The sequence below is a fragment of the Delphinapterus leucas genome, chromosome 2, assembly GCF_059928025.1.
Source record: "Delphinapterus leucas isolate spDelLeu-1000000601 "Yukka" chromosome 2, BTC_Dleu_Yukka2, whole genome shotgun sequence".
Classification (NCBI taxonomy): domain Eukaryota; kingdom Metazoa; phylum Chordata; class Mammalia; order Artiodactyla; family Monodontidae; genus Delphinapterus; species Delphinapterus leucas.
In genome coordinates this window covers 62,543,874-62,567,419 of record NC_143130.1, presented here as the reverse complement: position 1 = coordinate 62,567,419, position 23,546 = coordinate 62,543,874, and the positions used below count along the sequence as shown (strand labels likewise).

Genomic DNA, 23,546 nt, shown 5'->3' with positions numbered 1-23,546 from the left:
AGCACGGGCTCTAGGCACATGGGCTTCAGTAGTTGTGGCATGTGGGCTTCAGTAGTTGTGGCTGGCAGGCTCTAGAGCACAGGCTCAGTAGTTGTGGTGCATGGGCTTAGTTGCTCTGCGGCATGTAGGATCTTCCTGGCCCAGGGCTCGAACCCGTGTCCCCTGCATTGGCAGGCAGATCCTTAACCACTGTGCCACGAGGGAAGCCCCTCGACCATTTTTAAGTGTTCAGTTCAGTGGTATTAAGTACATTCATATAGTTGTGCAACCATCACCACTGTCCATCTTCAGAACTCTTTTCATCTTGCAAAACTGAAACTCTATACCTATTAAACAATAACTCCCTATTTCTTTCCTCCCCCAGCCCCTGGCAGCCACCATTTTATTTTCTCTCTCTATGATTATGGCTACTCTAGGTACCTCATATAAGTGGAATCATACAGTATTTGTCTTTTTGTGACTAGTTTATTTCACTTAGCATACTATTCTAAGGTAGTAGCATATGTCAGAATTTACTTTTTAAGACTGAATAATATTCCATTGTATGTATATACTACATTCTGCTTATCCATTCATTTGTCTACGGACAGGGTTGCTCCCACATTTTAACTATTGTGAAAATGCTGCTGTGAACATGGATGTATAAATATTTCTTTGAGACCCTAGTTTTAATTCTTTTTGCTATATACCCAAAGTAGAATTCCTGGATCATATCAGATTTTTTGAGGAACCTCCATACTGTTTTCCACAGCAGCTATACCATTTTACATTCCGACCAGTAGTGAGCAAGGGTTCCAGTTTCTTCACATCCTTGTTATTATTATTATTTTTTTTGGTAGTAGCTATCCTAATGGGTCTCGTGGCTAATCATTTTGACTAGTTTTTGGTTTATCCTTTATTGCTTATATTTTCAAAAAGAAGAAAAATATATAAGTATATAATTTATATATATTTATCATTCTCTTTCTCAAATCCAAAGATACCGTATTCTAATACTTTTTTCCCCCACTTAGCAATATATCCTAGATCATTAGAGATCTTCATTCCTTATTACAGCTGCATAGTATTTCCTTTTGATCTGTGTTGTTTTTAAACTGCTTAATGGGAAAGGTATAGTAAAGCACTGCTTATTGTGACTCTGAAGAATGTGGCCAAAACCCTGAAAGTAAATGAAATATGCCTGTGATCATCCATAACAGATAATTCGCATACAGAAAATATATTCACTGTACTTGTAGAATTCTTGAGTTTCTTATTCAGAAACATATTAGTACATTTCCCAGAATTCTAACAGATAGGAATTGACAGCTGATAGCCTGATAGGGAAGAAGACAAAATAATTAAGAATTAAGTTTTTGTTTTCTGCAAAATCAGTAGGAAGTAAAGAGCCCAAAAAGTCTAAAAACACTTTGGCCTGGGCGCATTTATTTTAAGACAGTCATCCACTGCCCTTCTATAGCTCCTGAAGGCTATATATTACAATATCATACAAAAGTTGGTGTTTATAGTGATAGCCTGAAAGTTTCAAGAAAAGAGGAAGTTGCTTCAGTAGTCTCTGTTTCAGAAGTCAGGGAACTGTGATTCAGAGATTTTCATCCAAAATGGTAAAATCAAAAAGAATTTGTGCTTAGCAGGGCAGAACTTTACTTGTGGATTTATGTTGAGCACCTTATTTCCCAATGATGTTGTTCGTTTATTCATGATATATTTATTTTGTCAATTATTTATTGATGATTTCTTTTTTTTAAACATCTTTATTGGAGTATAATTGCTTTACAGTGGTGTGTTAGTTTCTGCTTTATAACAAAGTGAATCAGTTATACATACACGTGTCCCCATATTTCTTCCCTCTTGTGTCTCCCTCCCTCCCACCCTCTCTATCCCACTCCTCTAGGTGGTCACAAAGCACCGAGCTGATCTCCCTGTGCTATGCGGCTGCTTCCCACTAGCTATCTATGACGATTTCTTTATCATTCCAATTATTCATCATTCATGATGTATTTATGTGCTGGGCACTGTGCTAGCACACACTAGCTAGAGTGATGAACAAAATCCAGTCCTCCAGAAGCTTACAGTCTAATGGGGAGCATAGATGGTAAACACATAATTATATAATTTAAAATTTAATTGTGAGATGTGCTACAAAGGTGTACAAGTTGATTCGAGTATATAAAAGGGGTCCTGGCCAAGTCTGGGAGTTGAAGATACCTCATTCTGAGAAAGTACCATTAAGTTGGGGCTTGAAAGATCATTAGGCCTTGGCTGGGCTAAGAGGAACACTGTCTTAGTTAGGATGCTTTCAGTAGCAAGGAGAGATAAGACTTGATCTATTGGCTCAACAGCTTCACCAAGGATTTGATTGCTTTTCTTCCCTTGGTTCTGCCTTCTGTTTTGTTGCCATAATCTTAAGGTTTGCTCCCTTTAAGGTCTCCAGTTGGTTAGTGACAGTTTTCAGAACTTTGTATTCCCTCATGTATGGCCAGGAGGAAAATGAGTCTTTTCTCCAATATTTCAGGAGAAGATCTGAAGTCCACTGTGTATTGATCACCTTACGTTACATGCTTACACCAGAATCACTTGTTATGCCTGGAGGAGTGGAATATGCTGATTGGCTTAGGCAAGGTCATGGGTTGCCTGGAGTTAGGGATGAAGTCTACTTCTCTAGAACCACATGAGACCCCAACAAAATTGAACTATTAGGAAAGATGTAGGGAGTGATTGCTGGGGAGGAAGCCAATAAATGTACATTGTAGAATGGCAGAACATTCTAAATAGCAGAGAGAATTCTATATAAATGCCTTGAATTAGGAGGGAGCTTGGTGGCTGTAGGGAACTGAATAGAAGTCAGTGGGGTTGGAGCATGACAGACAAGAAGAGTAATGGAGGGACTTCCCTGGTGCCACAGTGGTTAAGAATCCACCACAACTACTGAGCCTGCGCTCTAGAGCCTGTGAGCCACAGCTGCTGAGCCCGTGCTCCACAACTACTGAAGTCCATGTGCCCTAGGGCCCGTGTGCCACAACTGCTGAGCACTGTGTGCTGCAACTACTGAAGCCCACACACCTAGAGTCCATGCTGTGCAACAAGTCAATGAGAAGCCTGTGCACCTCAACAAAGAGCAGCCCCCACTTGCCACAACTAGAGAAAGCCCATGCGCAGCAACAAAGACCCGATGCAGCCAAAAATAAAATTAAAAAAATAAATAAAATAAAATTTCTGAGACTCAATTTATCGAAAAGAAAAGAAAAGAAAAGAGTAATGGAAGATGAGGCTAGAGAGATAAACAGAGGCTGGTTTGTGCTTTGGTAGATAATGCCAGATTTCCAGAGTGGTTGTACCAGTTTAGCTTCCTGTCAGCAGTGTAAGCAGTTGCTCCAACCCCTCACCACCATACGGTACAGTCATTTATTTAAAAAAAAATTTAGTATTTCCGGTGCCTGCTTTTGAGTACCTTTTTGTATGGTAATTGCTTATTTATGTATCTTTTGTGAAGTGCCTATTTTCCTGTTGGGTTGTCTTTCTTTTTCTAATTGATTTAAGGAGTTCTCTATCTATCCTGGGTACAAGACCTTTGTTTCTTTTATGCATATATCTTCTTTGTGGCTTGCTTTTTCATTCTTTTAATGATGTCTTTTTAATAGAAGCTGTTCTTAATTTCAGTGAAGTTCAGTTTATTAGTTTTTTCCTTTATGATTAGTGCTTTCTGTGTCCCGATTAAGACTTTTTTCTTTACCTGAAGTTCATGAAAATATCATCCTTTATTATCATTATTTTTAGCACCTTTTATTTTGCTATAATTTCAAATTTAAGAAAGGTTGCAAGAGGAGTACAAGGAATTCTCATATATTCTTTAACTAACTTTACCAATTGCTAATTTTGTCTCTTTTCTCATATTCTCTTTCTCTTTTTCTATATGTATGTGTGTGTATATAAAACATACAGATGTGTATAAATGTATATATACACAATATGTGTATCTAAAATTACACATAGGGAGTTCCCTGGTGGTCCAGTGGTTAGGACTCTGCACTTCCACTGCAGGGGCCCTAGGTTCGATCCCTGGTTGGGGAAGTAGGATCCCACATGCTATGCGGCACAGCCAGAAAAAAAAGATCATGTAAACATACAAACACATATACATATATACCTATAGACATGTACATGTATTTGCACACACATATATTTGCACAAACATGCATATAGTATATGCATGTTATGTGCATAAATATATTACTCTTCCATGAACCATTTGAAAATATTTTGATCTCGAGGAGACAGCAGTGAGTGGTCCTGAAGAGAGATCCTAGTTCCCTGCTCAGAAAGTAAACCTGGGTAGCCTGGGTGAAAACAAGGAATCCTAACCGCTTGACCACCAGGGACTAGAGGCTAGAAGCAAAGTTGCCCTGGCTCTTGCCCCTCACTGAAAAATAAATTTCTCAAGGAGGCAAAAACCGTAAAAACAGGAGCAAAGTTTATTACTAGAGACACAGCAGAAGTGGGAGAGCACAGAGAAACAGTTTATTTAAGACAGAAGCAAGACAGAGATACACACCTGAAGAGAAAGGGTGTGGGTGTCCTCCCTATTGAGGAGGAGTGCACCAGAGAGGTGATTCAAATCACTTACATAGGGCACTTCTTCCTGGTCTTTGTTTACCTTTGGCCAATTATCTCATTTCTTTCCCACAGGGGACCTGTCCTAGGGCCCACCCTGAAATGTGTGTGCATCTTTTTGCCAAGATGGATTCCAGTGTAGAGGCCTCTGGGGAGGTTGACACCACCTGTTATGGGGTGGCGCCCCCTCCCCTTTTGACCCCAGAGGAGCCTTTCTGCACACGTGTAGTTGGAGAGGTCTCCTAGTCCTCAAAAATGAGAAATATGTGGTCTCTTTATCTTTTATCCAAGCAAGACTCACCTCCTCCTTGCTCCTGCCATTATCTTTCTCTTGGAGTATCTGTCCACAGGGGACAGATTCCAGCTGCTCAGCCTGGGGCCCACCTATCTCCTGCCTCGATTTGAAGCTAGCATACTCCTTTATCCCTAGATATTCAGTGTATGTTTCCTAAGAACAAGGACATTCTCTTACATGACCACAATTCAATTATCAAAATCTAGAAATTTAACATTCATATAATACTATTATATAAGCCACAATGTAGTCAAAGTTTGTCATTATCTCAATAATATCTCTTATAGCTATTTTTTTTTCTTGATCCATTTAGTTATCATGTCTCTTTGGTCTCCTTTAACCTGGAATAATTCCTCAGACTTTCTTTGCCTCTTTTTTTTGACTTTGCCATTTTCGAAGAGTACAGGACAGTTATTTTGAAGAACGTCACTCGATTCGGGTCATGTTTCCTTATTATTAGAGTCAGATTTTGTATTTTTGGCAGAATATCACATGAATGATGATGTATCCTTGTCAGTATATCACATCATGAAGCATATGATGTCAGTTTGTCCTGCTATTGGTCATGTTGACTCTGATCACTTGGTTAATATAGGGTATTCTCAGGTTCTTCTATTTAAAGTTTGCTTTCTCTTTTGAAATTAATTTGTCAAGAGATACTTTGATGCTATGTAAATACCCTGCAACTCATCAAACTGTCTACCCATTAGTTTTAGCATCCACTGATGATAATAAATATTAATTAAATTAGATAATAAATATTTGCTTTCTTCCCAATTATCTGTGTGCCTGTCTGTCTTTCAGGCTTTCTGGATTTTTTATTTATTTACTGTTATAATCTATTACTACCATTTATTTTGATGCTCAGATTGTCCCTGATTTAGCTGGTGGAAACTCCTTCAAACTGGCTCTTGTGTCTTTTCATATGCTCCTATTATTCTTTGAGTCCTTCTATACTTTCTAGTGTAACAAGCTGTTCCAGGTTCACCTTATATTTTCCCTCTCATTCTTTTTCTCACCTTATTACATGGGCTAGGAACTTCAGTACAGTGATTCATGGAAGTGGTGATGGTAGGGATCCTTGTCTCTTTCAAGATTTTATCATTAAATACGCTGTTTGCTATAGTTTGTGAAGAATTTTTATCATGGATGATTGTCCAGTTTTATCACATGCTTTTTTCATCTGCTGAAGTGAGCATCAAACTTTTCTCCTTTATTTTGTTAATATGGCAAATTACATTCATTGATTTTAAAATGTTAAATCAGCCTTGCTTCCTGAAATAAAATCAACTTGATTGTGATGTTTTACCTGGATTCAGTTTGCAAGTGTGAGTGTGTATGTATGTATATGTAATTTTCACATTGTTACTTTTGAAAGAATTTGAACGGGTAATTTACTTCTCTTGTCCTCTTAGGTTCTCATATCCTAAATGCGTCACGTGGGACTCTATGAGTTGAGATTTGGTCCTTCTTTTTTATTCTCTGGAAGAATTTAGTGCAATTTTTCCTTCAGTGATTAAGAGAATTCACCAGTGAAACCTATCTGAGCCTGGATTATCTTTTGTGGAACTTCTTCAGTAAATATTTCTTTAGTATTTAAAATTTAAAAATTTCTTTAATAAATACTCAGATTTTCCCGTTTCCTTTTATGCCAAGTTTGGTTGTGTTTTTCAAGGATTTTGTGCATTTCATCAACATTTTCAAATTTATTGATACTATTTATAACATCCTTTTATGTTTTTGACTTCTGGAGATTCTAGAATCTGTAGTGATGTTCCTTTTTTATTCTTGATATTGGTTATTTTTGCCTTCTTTTTTCTTTTGTTTGATGAGCCTTGCTAAGAGGTATATATGTTTCTTGGTAAACATTCTGAGCACTTACTTTCTTAGATTATATACTGAAGAGTCAAACATAAAAACTTTAAGGCTGATGTGTATGCTTTTTATTGAAACATTTAGTTTTTTTTTTAACATCTTCATTAGAGTATAATTGCTTTACAATGGTGTCAGTTTCTGTTTTATAACAAAGTGAATCAGTTATACATATACATATGTCACCATATCTCTTCCCTCTTGCATCTCCCTCCCTCCCACCCTCCCTATCCCACCCCTCTAGGTGGTCACAAAGCACTGAGCTGATCTCTCTGTGCTATGCGGCTGCTTCCCACTAGCTATCTGTTTTACGTTTGGCAGTGTATATATGTCCATGCCACTGTCTCACTTTGTCCCAGCTTACCCTTCCCCCTCCCCATATCCTCAAGTCCATTCTCTAGTAGGTCTGCATCTTTTTTCCCATCTTGCCCCTAGGTTCTTTTGACCATTTTCTGTTCCTTTTTTTTTTTTTTTTTAGATTCCATATATATGTGTTAGCATACGGTATATGTTTTTCTCTTTCTGACTTACTTCACTCTGTACGACAGCCTCTAGGTCCATCCACCTCACTACGAATAACTCACTTTCGTTCCTTTTTATGGCTGAGTAATATTCCATTGTATGTATGTGCCACATCTTCTTTATCCATTCATCCGATGATGGACACTTAGGTTGCTTCCATGTCCTGGCTATTGTAAATAGAGCTGCAATGAACATTTTGGTACCTGACTCTTTTTGAATTATGGTTTTCTCAGGGTATATGCCCAGTAGTGGGATTGCTGGGTCGTATGGTAGTTCTATTTCTAGTTTTTTAAGGAACCTCCATACTGTTCTCCATAGTGGCTGTATCAGTTTACATTCCCACTAACAGTGCAAGAGGGTTCCCTTTTCTCCACACCCTCTCCAGCATTTATTGTTTGTAGATTTTTTGATGATGGCCATTCTGACTGGTGTGAGATATCTCATTGTAGTTTTGATTTGCATTTCTCTAATGATTAATGATGTGGAGCATTCTTTCATGTGTTTGTTGGCAATCTGTATATCTTCTTTGGAGAAATGTCTGTTTAGGTCCTCTGCCCATTTTTGGATTGGGTGAAACATTTAGTTTTTGAACAAGCCTCTGTAAAATCTCCCTATGGCACTAGGTGGCACACTGTGACTTTGGATGAAAATACATATATTTTGTTTAAGTCTCTTGGAAGAAAGGAACCTGTGTGAAAATACTGTTTGAAATAGACATCTATAATGTTTTGAAGTATCTCAGACTCAATTATTGCATTTCAAACCCTGATGCTTTAATTGAAATGTTTAAAATTGCATTAAGTTACTACTGACATTTTTATAAGAATAGGATTATTAAAATTGATTATAATATATGAGTTTTTACTGAAAAGAGTCCATTCAGCATATACTGCAGAAGGCACTTGTGCTTTAAACTGAAAAATGGTTTTCAGTCATGTGTTGTAAGATGAGTGTTATAATGTTTTTCCTTATGAAGTATTGGAATTAAGAATGAAGACAGTGTTGAGCTGGTGGCTTTTTCTTTGAATATGTGTGTGTGTACTAAGTATAAAAGAACTAACTACAAAATTTGTGGTAGAACTGAAATGTTTATAGAAGAAGACAATATTAGGTTTCCAATTTTCTGGTCTAGCAGTACTACAGTGTTGCTATCTTGTGGTCATTTTAGTTCCGAGAAACTCATTACTTTATGAAGACTCTTGAGTTATAAAGTAAAGAATAGTGGATTTTATGATCTGATATATATATATATATATATATATATATGTATATCTATCTATATAATTTTCTGTGATTGCATAAGAGAATTATCTGAAAAAGAGATGAAAAGTAGACCACCTATTTAAATGTATTCATCTGGCCTGAAAGGAATAGTGATACATTTTGGTTAAAACAATGCTTAGGTAACCTAAATGATAGATGCCAATCTAAGTTATATAATCATTGGGAGATGTCTTTAAGCAAAAGGAGATTTTATGATGTTACACTGATTGGAAAGTATGGGAATAGAAAAGAGATCATTCAAGTATTTTGCACAGAATGGAGCTGGAACATTGGTCACAGACTAATGAGTCTCAGCGAAAGCTTATGAGTCAGGTGAGTAGATGCCATGTGGATATCCAGGGTAAGGTCAGAGGAATGAAGGAATGTGGAGGCAGGTATTTATTTTAAAAATATAAAAAGTCAAGTTTTGGAGAGGGAAATTTGGGTTAACTTCATAGCACAGAGTATTAGAATGGAAGAGAGCAGTCTTTGTTTGCCTAATAGTTTGAGCTGGTTGGTTCATTCCTGTACACTGAAACTCAGTTCCTGTCACTCGCAGCTTTAGCTTCTTTGGTTATTCCCTGTTTCCCTACATATGCAATTTCACTTCCTATGGATCACTCCCATCAGCATAAAAACATACTATCATCCATCTTAAAAACCTTCTCTGTTCATTTTTGCTTTCTTCTTTCTCTTTTTGCCTGTATTACAAAACTCAAAAAAAGTTATTTATACTTACTGTCTCCATTTTCTCACTCAACATTCTCTTGAACTCTCTTGAGTCAAGGTTTTGACCCTACTATTCTACTGAATAGGTAGTAATAAGTTATTCATGTATTTATTATAAATTATTACTTTTATCACTTCCTGGGCAATTCAAAGCTGTCAGTCTTACTGTATCATTGCTTCTTTAAAGGTGAGCTGATTTTCCCTCCTCTGTATGCTTTTAAGTTTTTCTCTATGTTTCAGGCTATCATCAGTTTTTCTGTGGTTGGTTTAGGCATGGTTTTCTTTGTATTTCTATTTATCATGCTTGGAGTTTGTAGAGCTTCTGGAATAATTGAGCTTATATCTGTTGTCACCTTTATTTATTTATTTATTTTTTACATCTTTATTGGAGTATAATTGCTTTAAAATGGTGTGTTAGTTTCTGCTTTATAACAAAGTGAATCAGTTATACATATACATATGTTCCCATATCTCTTCCCTCTTGCGTCTCCCTCCCTCACCCTGCCTATCCCACCCCTCTAGGTGGTTACAGAGCACTGAGCTGATCTCCCTGTGCTATGTGGCTGCTTCCCACTAGCTATCTATTTTACGTTTGGTAGTGTATATGTCCATGCCACTCTCTCACTTTGTCACAACTTACCCTTCGCCCTCCCCATATCCTCAAGTCCATTCTCTAGTAGGTCTGTGTCTTTATTCCCGTCTTACCCCTAGGTTCTTCATGACAATTTTTTCTTCTTAGATTCCATGTATATGTGTTAGCATACGGTATTTGTCCTTCTCTTTCTGACTTACTTCACTCTGTATGACAGACTCTAGGTGCATCCACCTCACTACAAATAACTCAATTTCATTTCTTTTTATGGCTGAGTAATATTCCATTATATATATGTGCCACATCTTCTTTATCCATTCATCTGCTGATGGACACTTCGGTTGTTTCCATCACCGGGCTATTGTAAATACAGCTGCAATGAACATTTTGATACATGACGCTTTTTGAATTACGATTTTCTCAGGGTATATGCCCAGTAGTGGGATTACTGGGTCATATGGTAGTTCTATTTGTAGTTTTTTAAGGAACCTCCATAATGTTCTCCACAGTGGCTGTATCAATTTACATTCCCACCAACAGTGCAAGAGGGTTCCCTTTTCTCCACACCCTCTCCAGCATTTATTGTTTCTAGATTTTTTGATGATGGGCATTCTGACTGGTGTGAGTTGATATCTCATTGTAGTTTTGATTTGCATTTCTCTGATGATTAGTGATGTTGAGCATTCTTTCATGTGTTTGTTGACAGTCTGTATATCTTCTTTGGAGAAATGTCTATTTAGGTCTTCTGCCCATTTTTGGATTGGGTTGTTTGGTTTTTTTGTTATTAAGCTGCATGAGCTGCTTATAAATTTTGGAGATTAATCCTTTGTCAGTTGCTTCATTTGCAAATATTTTCTCCCATTCTGAGGGTTGTCTTTTGGTCTTGTTTATGGTTTCCTTTGCTGTGCAAAAGCTTTGAAGTTTCATTAGGTCCCATTTGTTTATTTTTGTTTTTCTTTCCATTTCTCTAGGAGGTGGGTCAAAAAGGATCTTGCTGTGATTTATGTCATAGAGTGTTCTGGCTGTGTTTTCCTCTAAGAGTTTGATAGTTTCTGACCTTACATTTAAGTCGTTAATCCATTTTTGAGCTTATTTTTGTGTATGGTGTTAGGGAGTGTTCTAATCTAATACTTTTACATGTGTCTGTCTAGTTTTCCCAGCACCACTTATTAAAGAGTCTGTCCTTTCTCCACTGTACGTTCCAGCCTCCTTTATCAAAGACAAGGTGACCATATGTGTGTGGGTTTATCTCTGGGCTTTCTATCCTGTTCCATTGATCTGTCTTTCTGTTTTTGTGCCAGTACCATACTGCCTTGATTATTGTAACTTTGTAGTATAGGCTGAAGTCTGGGAGCCTGATTCCTCCAGCTCCATTTTTCGTTCTGAAGATTGCTTTGGCTATTCGGGGTCTTTCGTGTTTCCATACAAATTGTGAAATTTTTTGTTCTATTTCTGTGAAAAATGCCAGTGGTAGTTTGATAGGGATTGCATGGAATCTGTAGATTGCTTTGGGTAGTAGAATCATTTTCACAATGTTGATTCTTCCAATCCAAGAACATGGTATATCTCTCCATCTATTTGTATCGTCTTTAATTTCTTTCATCAGTGTCTTATAATTTTCTGCATACAGCTCTTTCGTCTCCTTAGGTAGGTTTATTCCTAGATATTTTATTCTTTTTGTTGCAATGGTAAATGGTAGTGTTTTCTTAATTTGACTTTGAGATTTTTCATCATTAGTGTATAACAATGCCAGAGATTTCTGTGCATTAATTTTGTATCCTGCTACTTTACCAAATACATTGATTAGCTCCAGTAGTTTTCTGGTAGCATCTTTAGGATTCTCTATGTATAGTATCATGTCATCTGCAAATACTGAGAGCTTTACTTCTTCTTTTCCGATTTGGATTCCTTTTATTTCCTTTTCTTCTCTGATTGATGTGGCTAAAACTTCCAAAACTATGTTGAATAGGAGTGGTGAGAGTGGGCAACCTTGTCTTGTTCCTGATCTTAGTGGAAATGCTTTCAGTTTTTCACCGTTGGGGACGATGTTGGCTGTGGGTTTGTCATATATGGCCTTTATTATGTTGAGGAAAGTTCCCTCTATGCCTACTTTCTGCAGGGTTTTTATCATAAATGGGTGTTGAATTTTGTCAAAAGCTTTCTCTGCATCTATTGAGATGAGCATATGGTTTTTCTTCTTCAGTTTGTTAATATGGTGTATCACGTTGATTGATATGCATATATTGAAGAATCCTTGCATTCCTGGAATAAACCCCACTTGATCATGGTGTATGATCCTTTTAATGTGCTGTTGGATTCTGTTTGCTAATATTTTGTTGAGGATTTTTGCATCTATATTCGTCAGTGATATTGGCCTGTAGTTTTCTTTCTTTGTGACATCCTTGTCTGGTTTTGGTATCAGGGTGATGGTGGCCTCGTAGAATGAGTTTGGGAGTGTTCCTCCCTCTGCTATATTTTGGAAGAGTTTGAGAAGGATAGGTGTTAGCTCTTCTCTAAATGTTTGATAGAATTCGCCTGTGAAGCCATCTGGTCCTGGGCTTTTGTTTGTTGGAAGATTTTTAATCACCCTTTCAATTTCAGTGCTTGTGATTGGTCTGTTCATATTTTCTATTTCCTCCTGATTCAGTCTTGGCAGGTTGTGCATTTCTAAGAATTTGTCCATTTCTTCCAGGTTGTCCATTTTATTGGCATAGAGTTGCTTGTAGTAATCTCTCATGATCTTTTGTATTTCTGCAGTGTCAGTTGTTACTGCTCCTTTTTCATTTCTAATTCTGTTGATTTGAGTCTTCTCGCTTTTTTACTTGATGAGTCTGGCTAATGGTTTATCAATTTGTTTATCTTCTTGAAGAACCACCTTTTAGTTTTATTGATCTTTGCTATCGTTTCCTTCATTTCTTTTTCATTTATTTCTGATCTGATCTTTATGATTTCTTTCCTTCTGCTAACTTTGGGTTTTTTTGTTCTCCTTTCTCTAATTGCTTTAGGTGCAAGGTTAGGTTGTTTGTTTGGGGTGTTTCCTGTTTCTTAAGGCAGGATTGTATTGCTATAGACTTCCATCTTAGAACTACTTTTGCTGCATCCCATAGGTTTTGGGTTGTCGTATCTCCACTGTCACTTGTTTCTAGGTATTTTTTGATTTCCTCTTTGTTTTCTTCAGTGATCACTTCGTTATTAAGTAGTGCATTGTTTAGCCTCCATGTGTTTGTATTTTTTACAGATGTTTTCCTGTAATTGATATCTAGTCTCATAGCATTGTGGTCGGAAAAGATACTTGATACAATTTCAATTTTCTTGAATTTACCAAGGCTTTATTTGTGACCCAAGATATGATCTATCCTGGAGAATGTTCCATGAGCACTTGAGAAAAATGTATATTCTGTTGTTTTTGGATGGAATGTCCTATAAATATCAGTGAAGTCCATCTTGTTTAATGTATCATTTAAAGCTTGTGTTTCCTTATTTATTTTCATTTTGGATGATCTGTCTATTGGTGAAAGTGGGGTGTTAAAGTCCCATTCTATGATTGTGTTACTGTCGATTTTCCCTTTTATGGCTGTTAGTATTTGCCTTATGCATTGAGGTGCTCCTATGTTGGGTGCATAAATCTTTACAATTGTTATATCTTCTTCTTGGATCGATCCCTTGATAATTATGTAGTGTCCTTCTTTGTCCCTTGTAATAGTCTTTATTTTGAAGTTTATTTTGTCTGATATGAGAATTGCTACTCCAGCTTTCTTTTGGTTTCCATTTGCATGGAATATCTTTTTCCATCCCCTCACTTTCAGTCTGTATGTATCCCTAGGTCTGAAGTGGGTCTCTTGTAGACAGCATATATATGGGTCTTGTTTTTGTATCCATTCAGCCAGTCTGTGTCTTTTGGTGGGAGCATTTAATCCATTTACATTTAAGGTAATTATCGATATGTATGTTCCTATTCCCATTTTCTTAATTGTTTTGGGTTTGTTATTGTAGGTCTTTTCCTTCTCTTGTGTTTCTTGCCTAGAGAAGTTCCTTTAGCAGTTGTTGTAAAGCTGGTTTGGTGGTGCTGAACTCTCTCAGCTTTTGCTTGTCTGTAAAGGTTTTAATTTCTCCATCAAATCTGAATGAGATCCTTGCTGGGTAGAGTAATCTTGCTTGTAGGTTTTTCTCCTTCATCACTTTAAATATGTCCTGCCAGTCTCTCCTGGTTTTCAGAGTTTCTGCTGAAAGATCAGCTGTTAACCTTATGGGGATTCCCTTGTGTGTTATTTGTTGTTTTTCCCTTGCTGCTTTTAATATGTTTTCTTTGTATTTAATTTTTGACAGTTTGATTAATCTGTTTCTTGGCATGTTTATCCTTGGATTTATCCTGTATGGGACTCTCTCTGCTTCCTAGAGTTGATTAACTATTTCCTTTCCCATATTAAGGAAGTTTTCAAGTATAATCTCTTCAAATATTTTCTCAGTCCGTTTCTTTTTCTCTTCGTCTTCTGGAACCCCTATAATTCAAATGTTGGTGTGTTTAACGTTGTCCCAGAGGTCTCTGAGACTGTCCTCAGTTCTTTTCATTCTTTTTTCTTTATTCTGCTCTGCAGTAGTTATTTCCACTATTTTGTCTTCCAGGTCACTTATCCGTTCTTCTGCCTCAGTTATTCTGCTATTGATCCCTTGTAGAGTATTTTTAATTTCATTTATTGTGTTGTTCATAGTTACTTGTTTCCTCTTTAGTTCTTCTAGGTCCTTGTTAAATGTTTCTTGCATTTTCTCTATTGTATTTTCAAGATTTTGGATCATCTTTACTATCATTACTCTGAATTCTTTTTCAGGTAGACTGCCTATTTCCTCTTCATTTGTTAGGTCTGGTGGTTTTTTATCTTGCTCCTTCATCTGCTGTGTGTTTTTCTGTCTTCTCATTTTGCTTATCTTACTGTGTTTGGGGTCTCCTTTTTGCAGGCTGCAGGTTTGTAGCTCTCGTTTTTGGTGTCTGTCCCCAGTGGCTAAGGTTGGTTCAGTGGGTTGTGTAGGCTTCCTGGTGGAGGGGACTAGTTCCTGGGTTCTGGTGGATGAGGCTTGATCTTGTCTTTCTGGTGGGCAGGTCCACGTCTGGTGGTGTGTTTTGGGGTGTCTGTGGCCTTATTATGATTTTAGGCAGCCTCTCTGCTAATGGGTGGGGTTGTGTTCCTGTCTTGCTAGTTGTTTGGCATAGGGTGTCCAGCACTGTAGCTTGCTGGTTGTTGAGTGAAGCTGGGTGCTGGTGTTGAGATGGAGATCTCTGGGAGATTTCCGCCGTTTGGTATTATGTGGAGCTGGGGGGGTCTCTATGGACCAGTGTCCTGAAGTTGGCTCTCCCACCTCAGAGGCACAGCACTGACTCCTGACTGCAGCACCAAGAGCCTTTCATCCACACGGCTCAGAATAAAAGGGAGAAAAAGTACAAGGAAAGAAAGAAAGAGGATAAAATAAAATAAAATAAAGTTATTAGAACAAAAAATAATTATTAAGAAAAAATTTTTTTAAAAAAGTAAAAAAAAAAACAAAAAAAACCGACAGATAGAATCCTAGGACAAATGGTGACAGCAAAGCTATACAGACAGAATCTCACACAGACGCATATGCATACACACTCACAAAAGGAGGAAAAGGGGAAAAAATAATAAATCTTGCTCGCAAAGTCCACCTCCTCAATTTGGTACGATCCTCGTCTATTCAGGTATTCCACAGATGCAGGGTATATCAAGTTGATTGTGGAGATTTAATCCGCTGTTCCTGAGGCTGCTGGGAGAGATTTCCCTTTCTCTTCTTTGTTCTCACATTTCCCGGGGCTCAGCTTTGGATTTGGCCCCGCCTCTGCATGTAGGTCTCCAGAGGGCGTCTGTTCTTCACTCAGACAGGACGGGGTTAAAGGAGCAGCTGATTGAGGTGCTCTGGCTCACTCAGGCCAGGGCGAGGGAGGGGCACAGAGTGCGGGGCGAGCCTGCGGCGGCAGAGGCCTGCAGGTTGTTGCACCAGCCTGAGGCGCGCCGTGCGTTCTCCCTGGGAAGTTGTCCCTGGATCCCGGGACCCTGGCAGTGGCGGGCTGCACAGGCTCCCTGGAGGGGAGGCGTGGATAGTGACCTGTGCTTGCACACAGGCTTCTTGGTTGCGGCAGCAGCAGCCTTAGCATCTCTTGCCCGTCTCTGGGGTCTGCGCTGTTAGCCGTGGCTCGTGCCTGTCTCTGGAGCTCCTTTAAGCAGCGCTCTTAATCTCTTCTCCTCACGCACCAGGAAACAAAGAGGGAAGAAAAAGTCTCTTGCCTCTTCGGCAGGTCCAGACTTTTCCCCGGACTCCCTCCCGGCTAGCCGTGGTGCACTAACCCCTTCAGGCTGTGTTCACGCCGCCAGTCCTCTCCCTGCGATGCGAGGTAAGCCCGAGCCACAGCTCCCAGCCCCTGCCCGTCCCGGCGGGTGAGCAGACAAGCCTCTCAGGTTGGTGAGTGCCGGTCGGCAGCGATCCTTTGTGCGGAATCTCTCTGCTTTGCCCTCTGCACCCCTGTCGCTGCGCTCTCCTCTGCCACCCGGAGTCTCCGCCCGCGAAGAGGCTTCCTAGTGTGTGGAAACCTTTCCTCCTTCATGGCTCCCTCCCACTGGTGTAGGTACCGTCCCTATTTTTTTTCTTTTTTCTTTTGCCCTACCCAGGTACGTGGGGAGTTTCTTGCCTTTTGGGAGGTCTAAGGTCTTCTGCCAGTGTTCAGTAGGTGTTCTGTAGGAGTTGTTCCACGTGTAGATGTATTTCTGATGTGTCTGTGGGGAGGAAGGTGATCTCCGAGTCTTACTCTTCCGCCATCTTCCCCCTCTCTCTGTTGTCAACTTTATATTATCAAAGACATTAGTGGAACAGTTGGTGAAATTTAAATAATTACTCTAATTTAGATAATAATTTGGATCAATGATAATTTCCTAATTTGATAGTTGTAGTATATTTATATAGGGGAGTGTCTTTGGATATATGAAATAGACATTGGAGTACTTAAGGGCAAAAGATACGATGATTGCAGTTTATTCTCAGATGTTTTAGGAAAAAAAATGTATGAGGATATTTTGAGGATTCTTTGTGCTAATTTGTAACTTTTCCAAAATTTGAATTTATTTCAAACTGAACAGTAATATATATTTCCCACAGAGCAACACCCATTTGTTTACATGTTGTGTATGGCTGCTGTCACACAAAATGGCATGATTGAGTAGTTGTCATAAGAGACTGTATGGCCTGCAAAGCCTAAAATAATAATTGTTTATTGTCTGGCCCATTGTAGAGGAAGTTCGTGGACCCCTGCCCTAGAGTGTAGTGACTTTTTTCTTCTCTCAGAGTCATACTAATTAATACGTTCTTTTGTTTGAGAAACATGTGTTGCCTTTCTTTCACATACTCCCCAAATAAGCCAGCAATTAAAATTTACCAGTACGTGAGGGCAACCCAGAAACTAAAGAGTAACATATTACAGGTATATAATGTAACCACACTGAAGGGTTGAGGATGAGAGGAACTAATTTAAGTAATTTTGGAAAACAAAATTTAGTACTTTGGACACTGTAAGGCTAAAGACGGAATTGTATAGAAATATAATCTTGTTAGTAAGTGTGTTTCTCCCAGAGATATGGGTTAGCAGTTATGAAACGACTTTATTTTATTTTATTTATTTATTTTTTATTACTTTTGGCTGCATGGTGTGGCTAGTGGGATCTTAGTTCTCTGAGTAGGGATCAAACCTGGGCCCTCGTCAGTGAAAGCGCAGAGTCCTAACCACTGGACAGCCAGGGAATTCCCCCTTTTTTTTTTTGAAACTACTTTATGTATATATTAGAATTGAACAGGTAAGTAAATATATTTTAGATGATGAGAGCTGGATTTCTTACTGTTGGAGAAAGAAATTACAAATAAGGAAAGGGGAAGGCTAAAATGAACCTATGATGTAGGATTGAAATCAGAGATATTGGGACTTCCCTGGTGGTCCAGTGGGTAAGAATCTGAGCTCCCAGTGCAGTGGGCCTGGGCTTGATCCCTGGTCAGGGAACTAGATCCCGCATGCATGCCGCAACTAAGAGTCTGCATGCTGCAACTAAGAAGCCCGCATGCTGCAACTAAGAATTCCTTATGCCGCAGCTAAAAGTCTGCATGCTTCAACTAAGAAGCCCACTTGCTGCGACTAAAAAGCCTGCATGCCGCAACTAAGGATCCCGCATGCTGCAAGGAAGATCCCGTGTGTTGCAACTAAGACCCTGTGCAGCCAAAATAAATAAATAAATATTTAAAAAAAGAAATCAGAGGTATCAGAGGTATTAATATAGCTCACAGTTTTCAATATCTCTATACAGATAGATACAGAAATACAGATGTGTTTATTGTGGATTAGTGTGCATACATATAGTTCCTGTTACCTGTCATGATACTACGGGTTGACTAGGTGGTTTTTCTGCCCTGGGGTGCCTGGGGTGCTGGGATGGCAGCATTCATCCGGGGGCTTGACTGGGCTGGAATGTCCAAGATGGCTCAGTGGATGTTGTCTGTCAGCTGGGAGTTCAGCTGGGCCTGTCCATCAGTGCTGACTTTACGTGGTCTCTCTACTGGTGGCTTTGGCTTCTCATGGCATGGATGGCTGGGTTTCAAGAGTGAATATCCCAAGAAGGATCATTCCAAGAGACCCAGGTAGAGACTGCAAAGCTTCTTATGACCTATTTTCAGAAATTACGCAGTGTCACTTCCACCTCATTGTATAGGTCAAAAAGCAGGTCACAGAGCCAGGTTCAAGGGGAGGGGATTACACAAGGGCATGAACACCAGCAGGAGTGGTTTATTGAGGGGAAGGGGGGCATCTGGAGACTAGATACCATACTGGTTAATTCATATATTAGTTTTTGCTCTTATGTGTTTGGTTCACTCATTTGGATTGTTAATTCTTTGAGGACACGTATATTACCTTATATTTTTGTATTCTTCTCGGTGTTTTACACAGTGCTTGGCACATAGTAATTGTCCAGTAAATTTGTTGTTGACTAAGGATTCCAGGGATGCTAAGAGTTTAGACTGGCAAGAACCAGAAGAGAAGATGAACTCGTTCATTAGTTGGACTAGGATTTTGGGCTGGGCCAGGAGTGAATTCTTTTCAGAAAGAGGTAGATTTCCCACATGGAGTTAAGGGTTGGGCAAGGAGGCTGCATCCTTGTGCTCATAGGGATGCTTTAGAGCCGTTTTCTTTTCATAGATTCTTGACTTATAAAAATGGGCTATTTTCTGGTTCTGAAGAACCTAGGGGCAGGACAGGAATAAAGACGCAGACGTAGAAAGTTGACTTGAGGCCACGGGGAGGGGGAAGGGTAAGCTGGGACGAAGTAAGAGAGAGGCATGGACTTACATATACTACCAAATGTAAAATAGATAGCTAGTGGGAAGCAGCCGCATAGCACAGGGAGATCAGCTCAATGCTTTGTGACCACCTAGCGGGGTGGGATAGGGAGGGTGGGAGGGAGACGCAAGAGGGAGGAGATATGGGGATATATGTATAGGTATAGCTGATTCACTTTGTTATAAAGCAGAAACTAACACACCATTGTAAAACAATTATACTCTAATAAAGATGTTACAAAAGAATAAAGTAAAAAAAAAAGTAAAAAAATAAAAATATAGAGAAGCAAAAGAAGACAGTAAAGGCATCCATGATCTTATTACAACAGAAAAAAAAAGTGGGCTATTTTCATATAGCATTCATTAGTGGGAAGGTAATTTCCTTTACATTACTGTATCTGGCTTCCATTGGCCCAGGGTTTTGTTGGGGCTGAACCTGTAGGCTAGTGTTGCTTTCAGCTGTGTGGAACTAGAGAAAGCAAGAATACACACACGCACACACACACCACTTACATGTATACATATACACATTGTGTGCAGTAGGGCAGAGTTTAAAATTTTGCAACTTAAATATGTTAGTTTACAGGAATTATTATTTAGATCCCAATAACTTGGAGATAAAATTATGCAGTGGAAATTTACAGCTGAGTGAAAATTTACTTTAGCATTATCTGTAGGGAAAAAAATAGGAGTCTTGAAAACATTTTTTGTTGCCGAGAGCTTTCAGAGGGAATATGTACCCTCTTTAACCTGTGATACATACGGGGGAGTGGTGCTGAAATGGGTACACAGCAGTGTTTGTGCTCCTTAGGACAGTTTTTCAAACCTTAGGTTGAATTCATTCTTGAAATGATTTATTTATTTTTAAAGTTGTAAAATTCAGTCTTTTTAGAAGTAAAAAAGATCTGGGACTTACTCTTATTTCTGTCTAAGCACCTTTCCGATCCCAAATTAGTTTTAAGTGTTTCCTTTCTGAGAAAGTAATAGAAATGATGAATTTGTCTGCCAGATATATTTTTTATGTTGACTAATTTAATAAACTAATACATGTTCTCTTTTCTGTGCACAGGCTTCATTCCAGCGCTCCAATAGTCATGACAAAGTAAGGAGAATAGTTGCAGAGGAGGGTCGTACAGCAAGAAACCTAATAGCTTGGAGTGTTCCACTAGAAAGCAAAGATGATGATGGTATGTATTAAATAAAAAGTTTCATTTTTGTTGTAAATTAGAAGAATGTATTTAGTCTTGAACAGTAGACAGACTGAAGACTGTTTATAATTAGAAGTCTTGGGCAAATTAGTATGTATTAAATAAGAAATAATTTTTAATTGATTTTTTTATCTTACCTAATACACAAATGAAAATGATATTGTTAGTTTCACTGTTTCACATAGGAATGAAATTGGGTGTGTTATTATGACTGGCAGATTAGTTTTTTTTTAAAGTTTAGGAGATTAAGATTTTTTCTATCCTCAAGTCCATTCTTTACGTCTCCGTCTGTCTTTATTCCTGTCCTGCCCCTAGGTTCTTCAGAACCACTTTTCTTTCTTTTTTAGATTCTGTATATATGTGTTAGCATGTGGTATTTGTTTTTCTCTTTCTGACTTATTTCACTCTGTATGACAGACTCTAGGTCCATCCACCTCACTCATTTGTCAGTCTTATTAGGTATTTTTAGAGAGCAGTTCTTTTGGATCACAAAGACTATTAAATAGAGGTGGAAATTAAATTTTTCTTTTTAAATCTAGCTCCTTACTAGCTAAAATTGTCATATGGAGCTTACTATTCATTTCTTTTATAGAAAATATATATCAGCATTATTTAGTACAAAAGTGGCAAGAAACCTAGAAATATCTCATGGTTGCTCTATGTTATAAATACTGTTTTATGAAATTTTCTCATTTTTCATGGGTTATTCAGAACACAATGTAGTCTGAAGGTGTTATTATTAAAATTGCTTCTACTCAAAAAACATAAAAGGAAAGAAACTATAATAATGAATCCTATATCTGTATATATCCTGATATTGCACATAAGTACATAAAAAATTGGCCAGTACTATTTTTTTTAAAAAATTCGTTTAATTAATTAATTAATTAATTTGGCTGCATTGGGTCTTCGCCTCTGTGCGAGGGCCCTCTCCGGTTGCAGCGAGCAGGGGCCACTCTTCATCGCAGTGCGCGGGCCTCTCACCGCCACGGCCTCTCCCGTTGCGGAGCACAGGCTCCAGACGCGCAGGCTCAGCAGTTGTGGCTCACGGGCCCAGTTACTCCACGGCATGTGGGATCCTCCCAGACCAGGGCTCGAACCCGTGTCCCCTGCATTGGCAGGCAGACTCCCAACCACTGCGCCACCCGGGAAGCCCGGCCAGTACTATTTTAAAGCTTCATTTATGCTTATTGCAAACTAATGGAAATAAGAGCACAAAGAATTAGAACGTTCTGAATATCTATAATAATGATGACAAAGGAAAAATGTTAACTTCATAATTTTTAAGGATTATTTTATATTGTTAAAACGTTGCCACTTACAGAAAAATCTTTTATTTTGCTTTTTAAAAAATATCAACTCGTTCTTGTTTTATGGCTGTCATCTATACTCAGATGTTTCTGAGGATGATAATTCAGTTTTTAAAAGTTTTCTTCTGTTCTTTGTTTTATTCCTGTCTCCTCTGGTACTTGTTCTAAGCTGATTATTCTCCTGGATATTCTAAGAAGCCTCTGATACATTGTTCTCTATGATGAAAGGATGAATAAAAGGCTGTGTAGGGGGTGGGGAGTTCTCTGCCTCCACCCCTGGTAGAACAGTGAGGGAGGCCCTCTGATGTGCAGATAAATTGATAGTAGGTGTTATGGTTCATTTCATTTGTACTGCTTCAGGGGTCTTGGCTCAAAATTATTTTGCAAAAAGGGAAACGAGTCTGTTGTACATTACAGGATTTTACTCCTGTTTTGGAATAGCTCTCAAGAATAGAGTGATTATAAAACAGTAGTTAGTGTCTTTCTTATAAAAAAGAGCAAGTGAGAAAGCTGTATCTGCTGCAGAAATACAAAGAACTGAAAATGTCCCTTTTCAAAATGAAACTATATATTCCATAAATCAGGTAAATTAAAACAGAAAATACTGAGTTTTTATATGGTAAAAAAATGTATTCTTGGGCTTCCCTGGTGGCGCAGTGGTTGAGAGTCCGCCTGCTGATGCAGGGGACACGGGTTCGTGCCCTGGTCCGGGAGGATCTCACATGCCGCGGAGCGGCTGGGCCCGTGAGCCATGGCCGCTGAGCCTGCGCGTCCGGAGCCTGTGCGTCCGGAGCCTGTGCGCTGCAGTGGGAGAGGCCACAGCAGTGAGAGGCCCGCGTACTGCAAAAACAAACAAAAAAAACATGTATCCTTAATTTTATTGTCAAACTAAAATTTGAATTCAAAGAACTATTTTCAAAGGAGCTATATATAAGCTGAAGAGTGTCCTTAACCTGATTTTGTTTTTAAATTATCAGACTATCTGACTTCTTGAAGAAGTTGATTTTCTTCCTATTCTGAGAAAGGCATTCAATAAAAGCAGTCTCTGGGACCTTGGAAATTTGTTTTTTATGACATCTGTAGTTCATGTTGGCCATGTATAGATTGTTCTGTGGTCTCTGGAAGGAGATTATGTGTTAGTATGCCTGGATAATTTGCATAGTTCAGTTTTATATTATCTGTTTGTTGATCTATATATTTATCTATTTTTGCCTTGAAGGAAAATCTAAATGTCAAACTGGTGGAAAATCAAAGAGGACAATTCAGGGCACTCATAAAACGACAAAACAGGTACAGCATATAACTGTTTACTTTTTTGTGATTAATTTCAATTATAAAATCTAATTTTTCAGGATTTGAATATTGCATATTTTATCTTCATATAAAAATTTAATGTAACATCCTTTAACAAATGTGTATGTAGTATTATGTGCCTAACTTGTACTAAATACTTTACAGATATTAATTTGTTTCTTATAACAACCCTTTGATGTAGGCATTATTCTTCATTTACAAATGAGAAAACTGAGGTAGAGAGAGGTTATGTAACTTACTAGTAAGTGACACAGCCAAGATTTGAACCCATGCCATCAATTTCTACAGTTTATGCTCTTAACTCCTCTGCTGCACATTCCATATTTGTGATTCTTCTATGATTTACTTTCTAGGTATAATGAAGTCTTTTGGATGTAGGATAATAAAGATGTATTGAATCTAAAATTTTTCAGATTGTTCTACTAAAATTTTAGAGAACACAAGCCTACCTT

The 23,546-nt window shown here is 38.4% G+C and overlaps 1 protein-coding gene and 1 non-coding gene across 6 annotated transcripts in view; both read left to right on the top strand.

The window, feature by feature from the left end:
* The window catches only part of SCAPER (S-phase cyclin A associated protein in the ER), a 494,989-nt gene that overhangs the window by 36,071 nt on the left and 435,372 nt on the right, over window positions 1–23,546 (top strand). For all 5 annotated transcript variants that reach the window (XM_030761728.2, XM_022580126.3, XM_022580128.3 and 2 more), the window contains exons 3-4: window positions 20,332–20,449; window positions 23,000–23,070. In XM_030761728.2, coding sequence (XP_030617588.1) covers window positions 20,332–20,449; window positions 23,000–23,070 — 189 coding nt within the window. The remainder of the gene's footprint in view (window positions 1–20,331; window positions 20,450–22,999; window positions 23,071–23,546) is intronic.
* Window positions 3,999–4,071, top strand: TRNAG-UCC (transfer RNA glycine (anticodon UCC)). The gene has a single exon. It is a non-coding gene; the product is annotated as a tRNA-Gly (tRNA).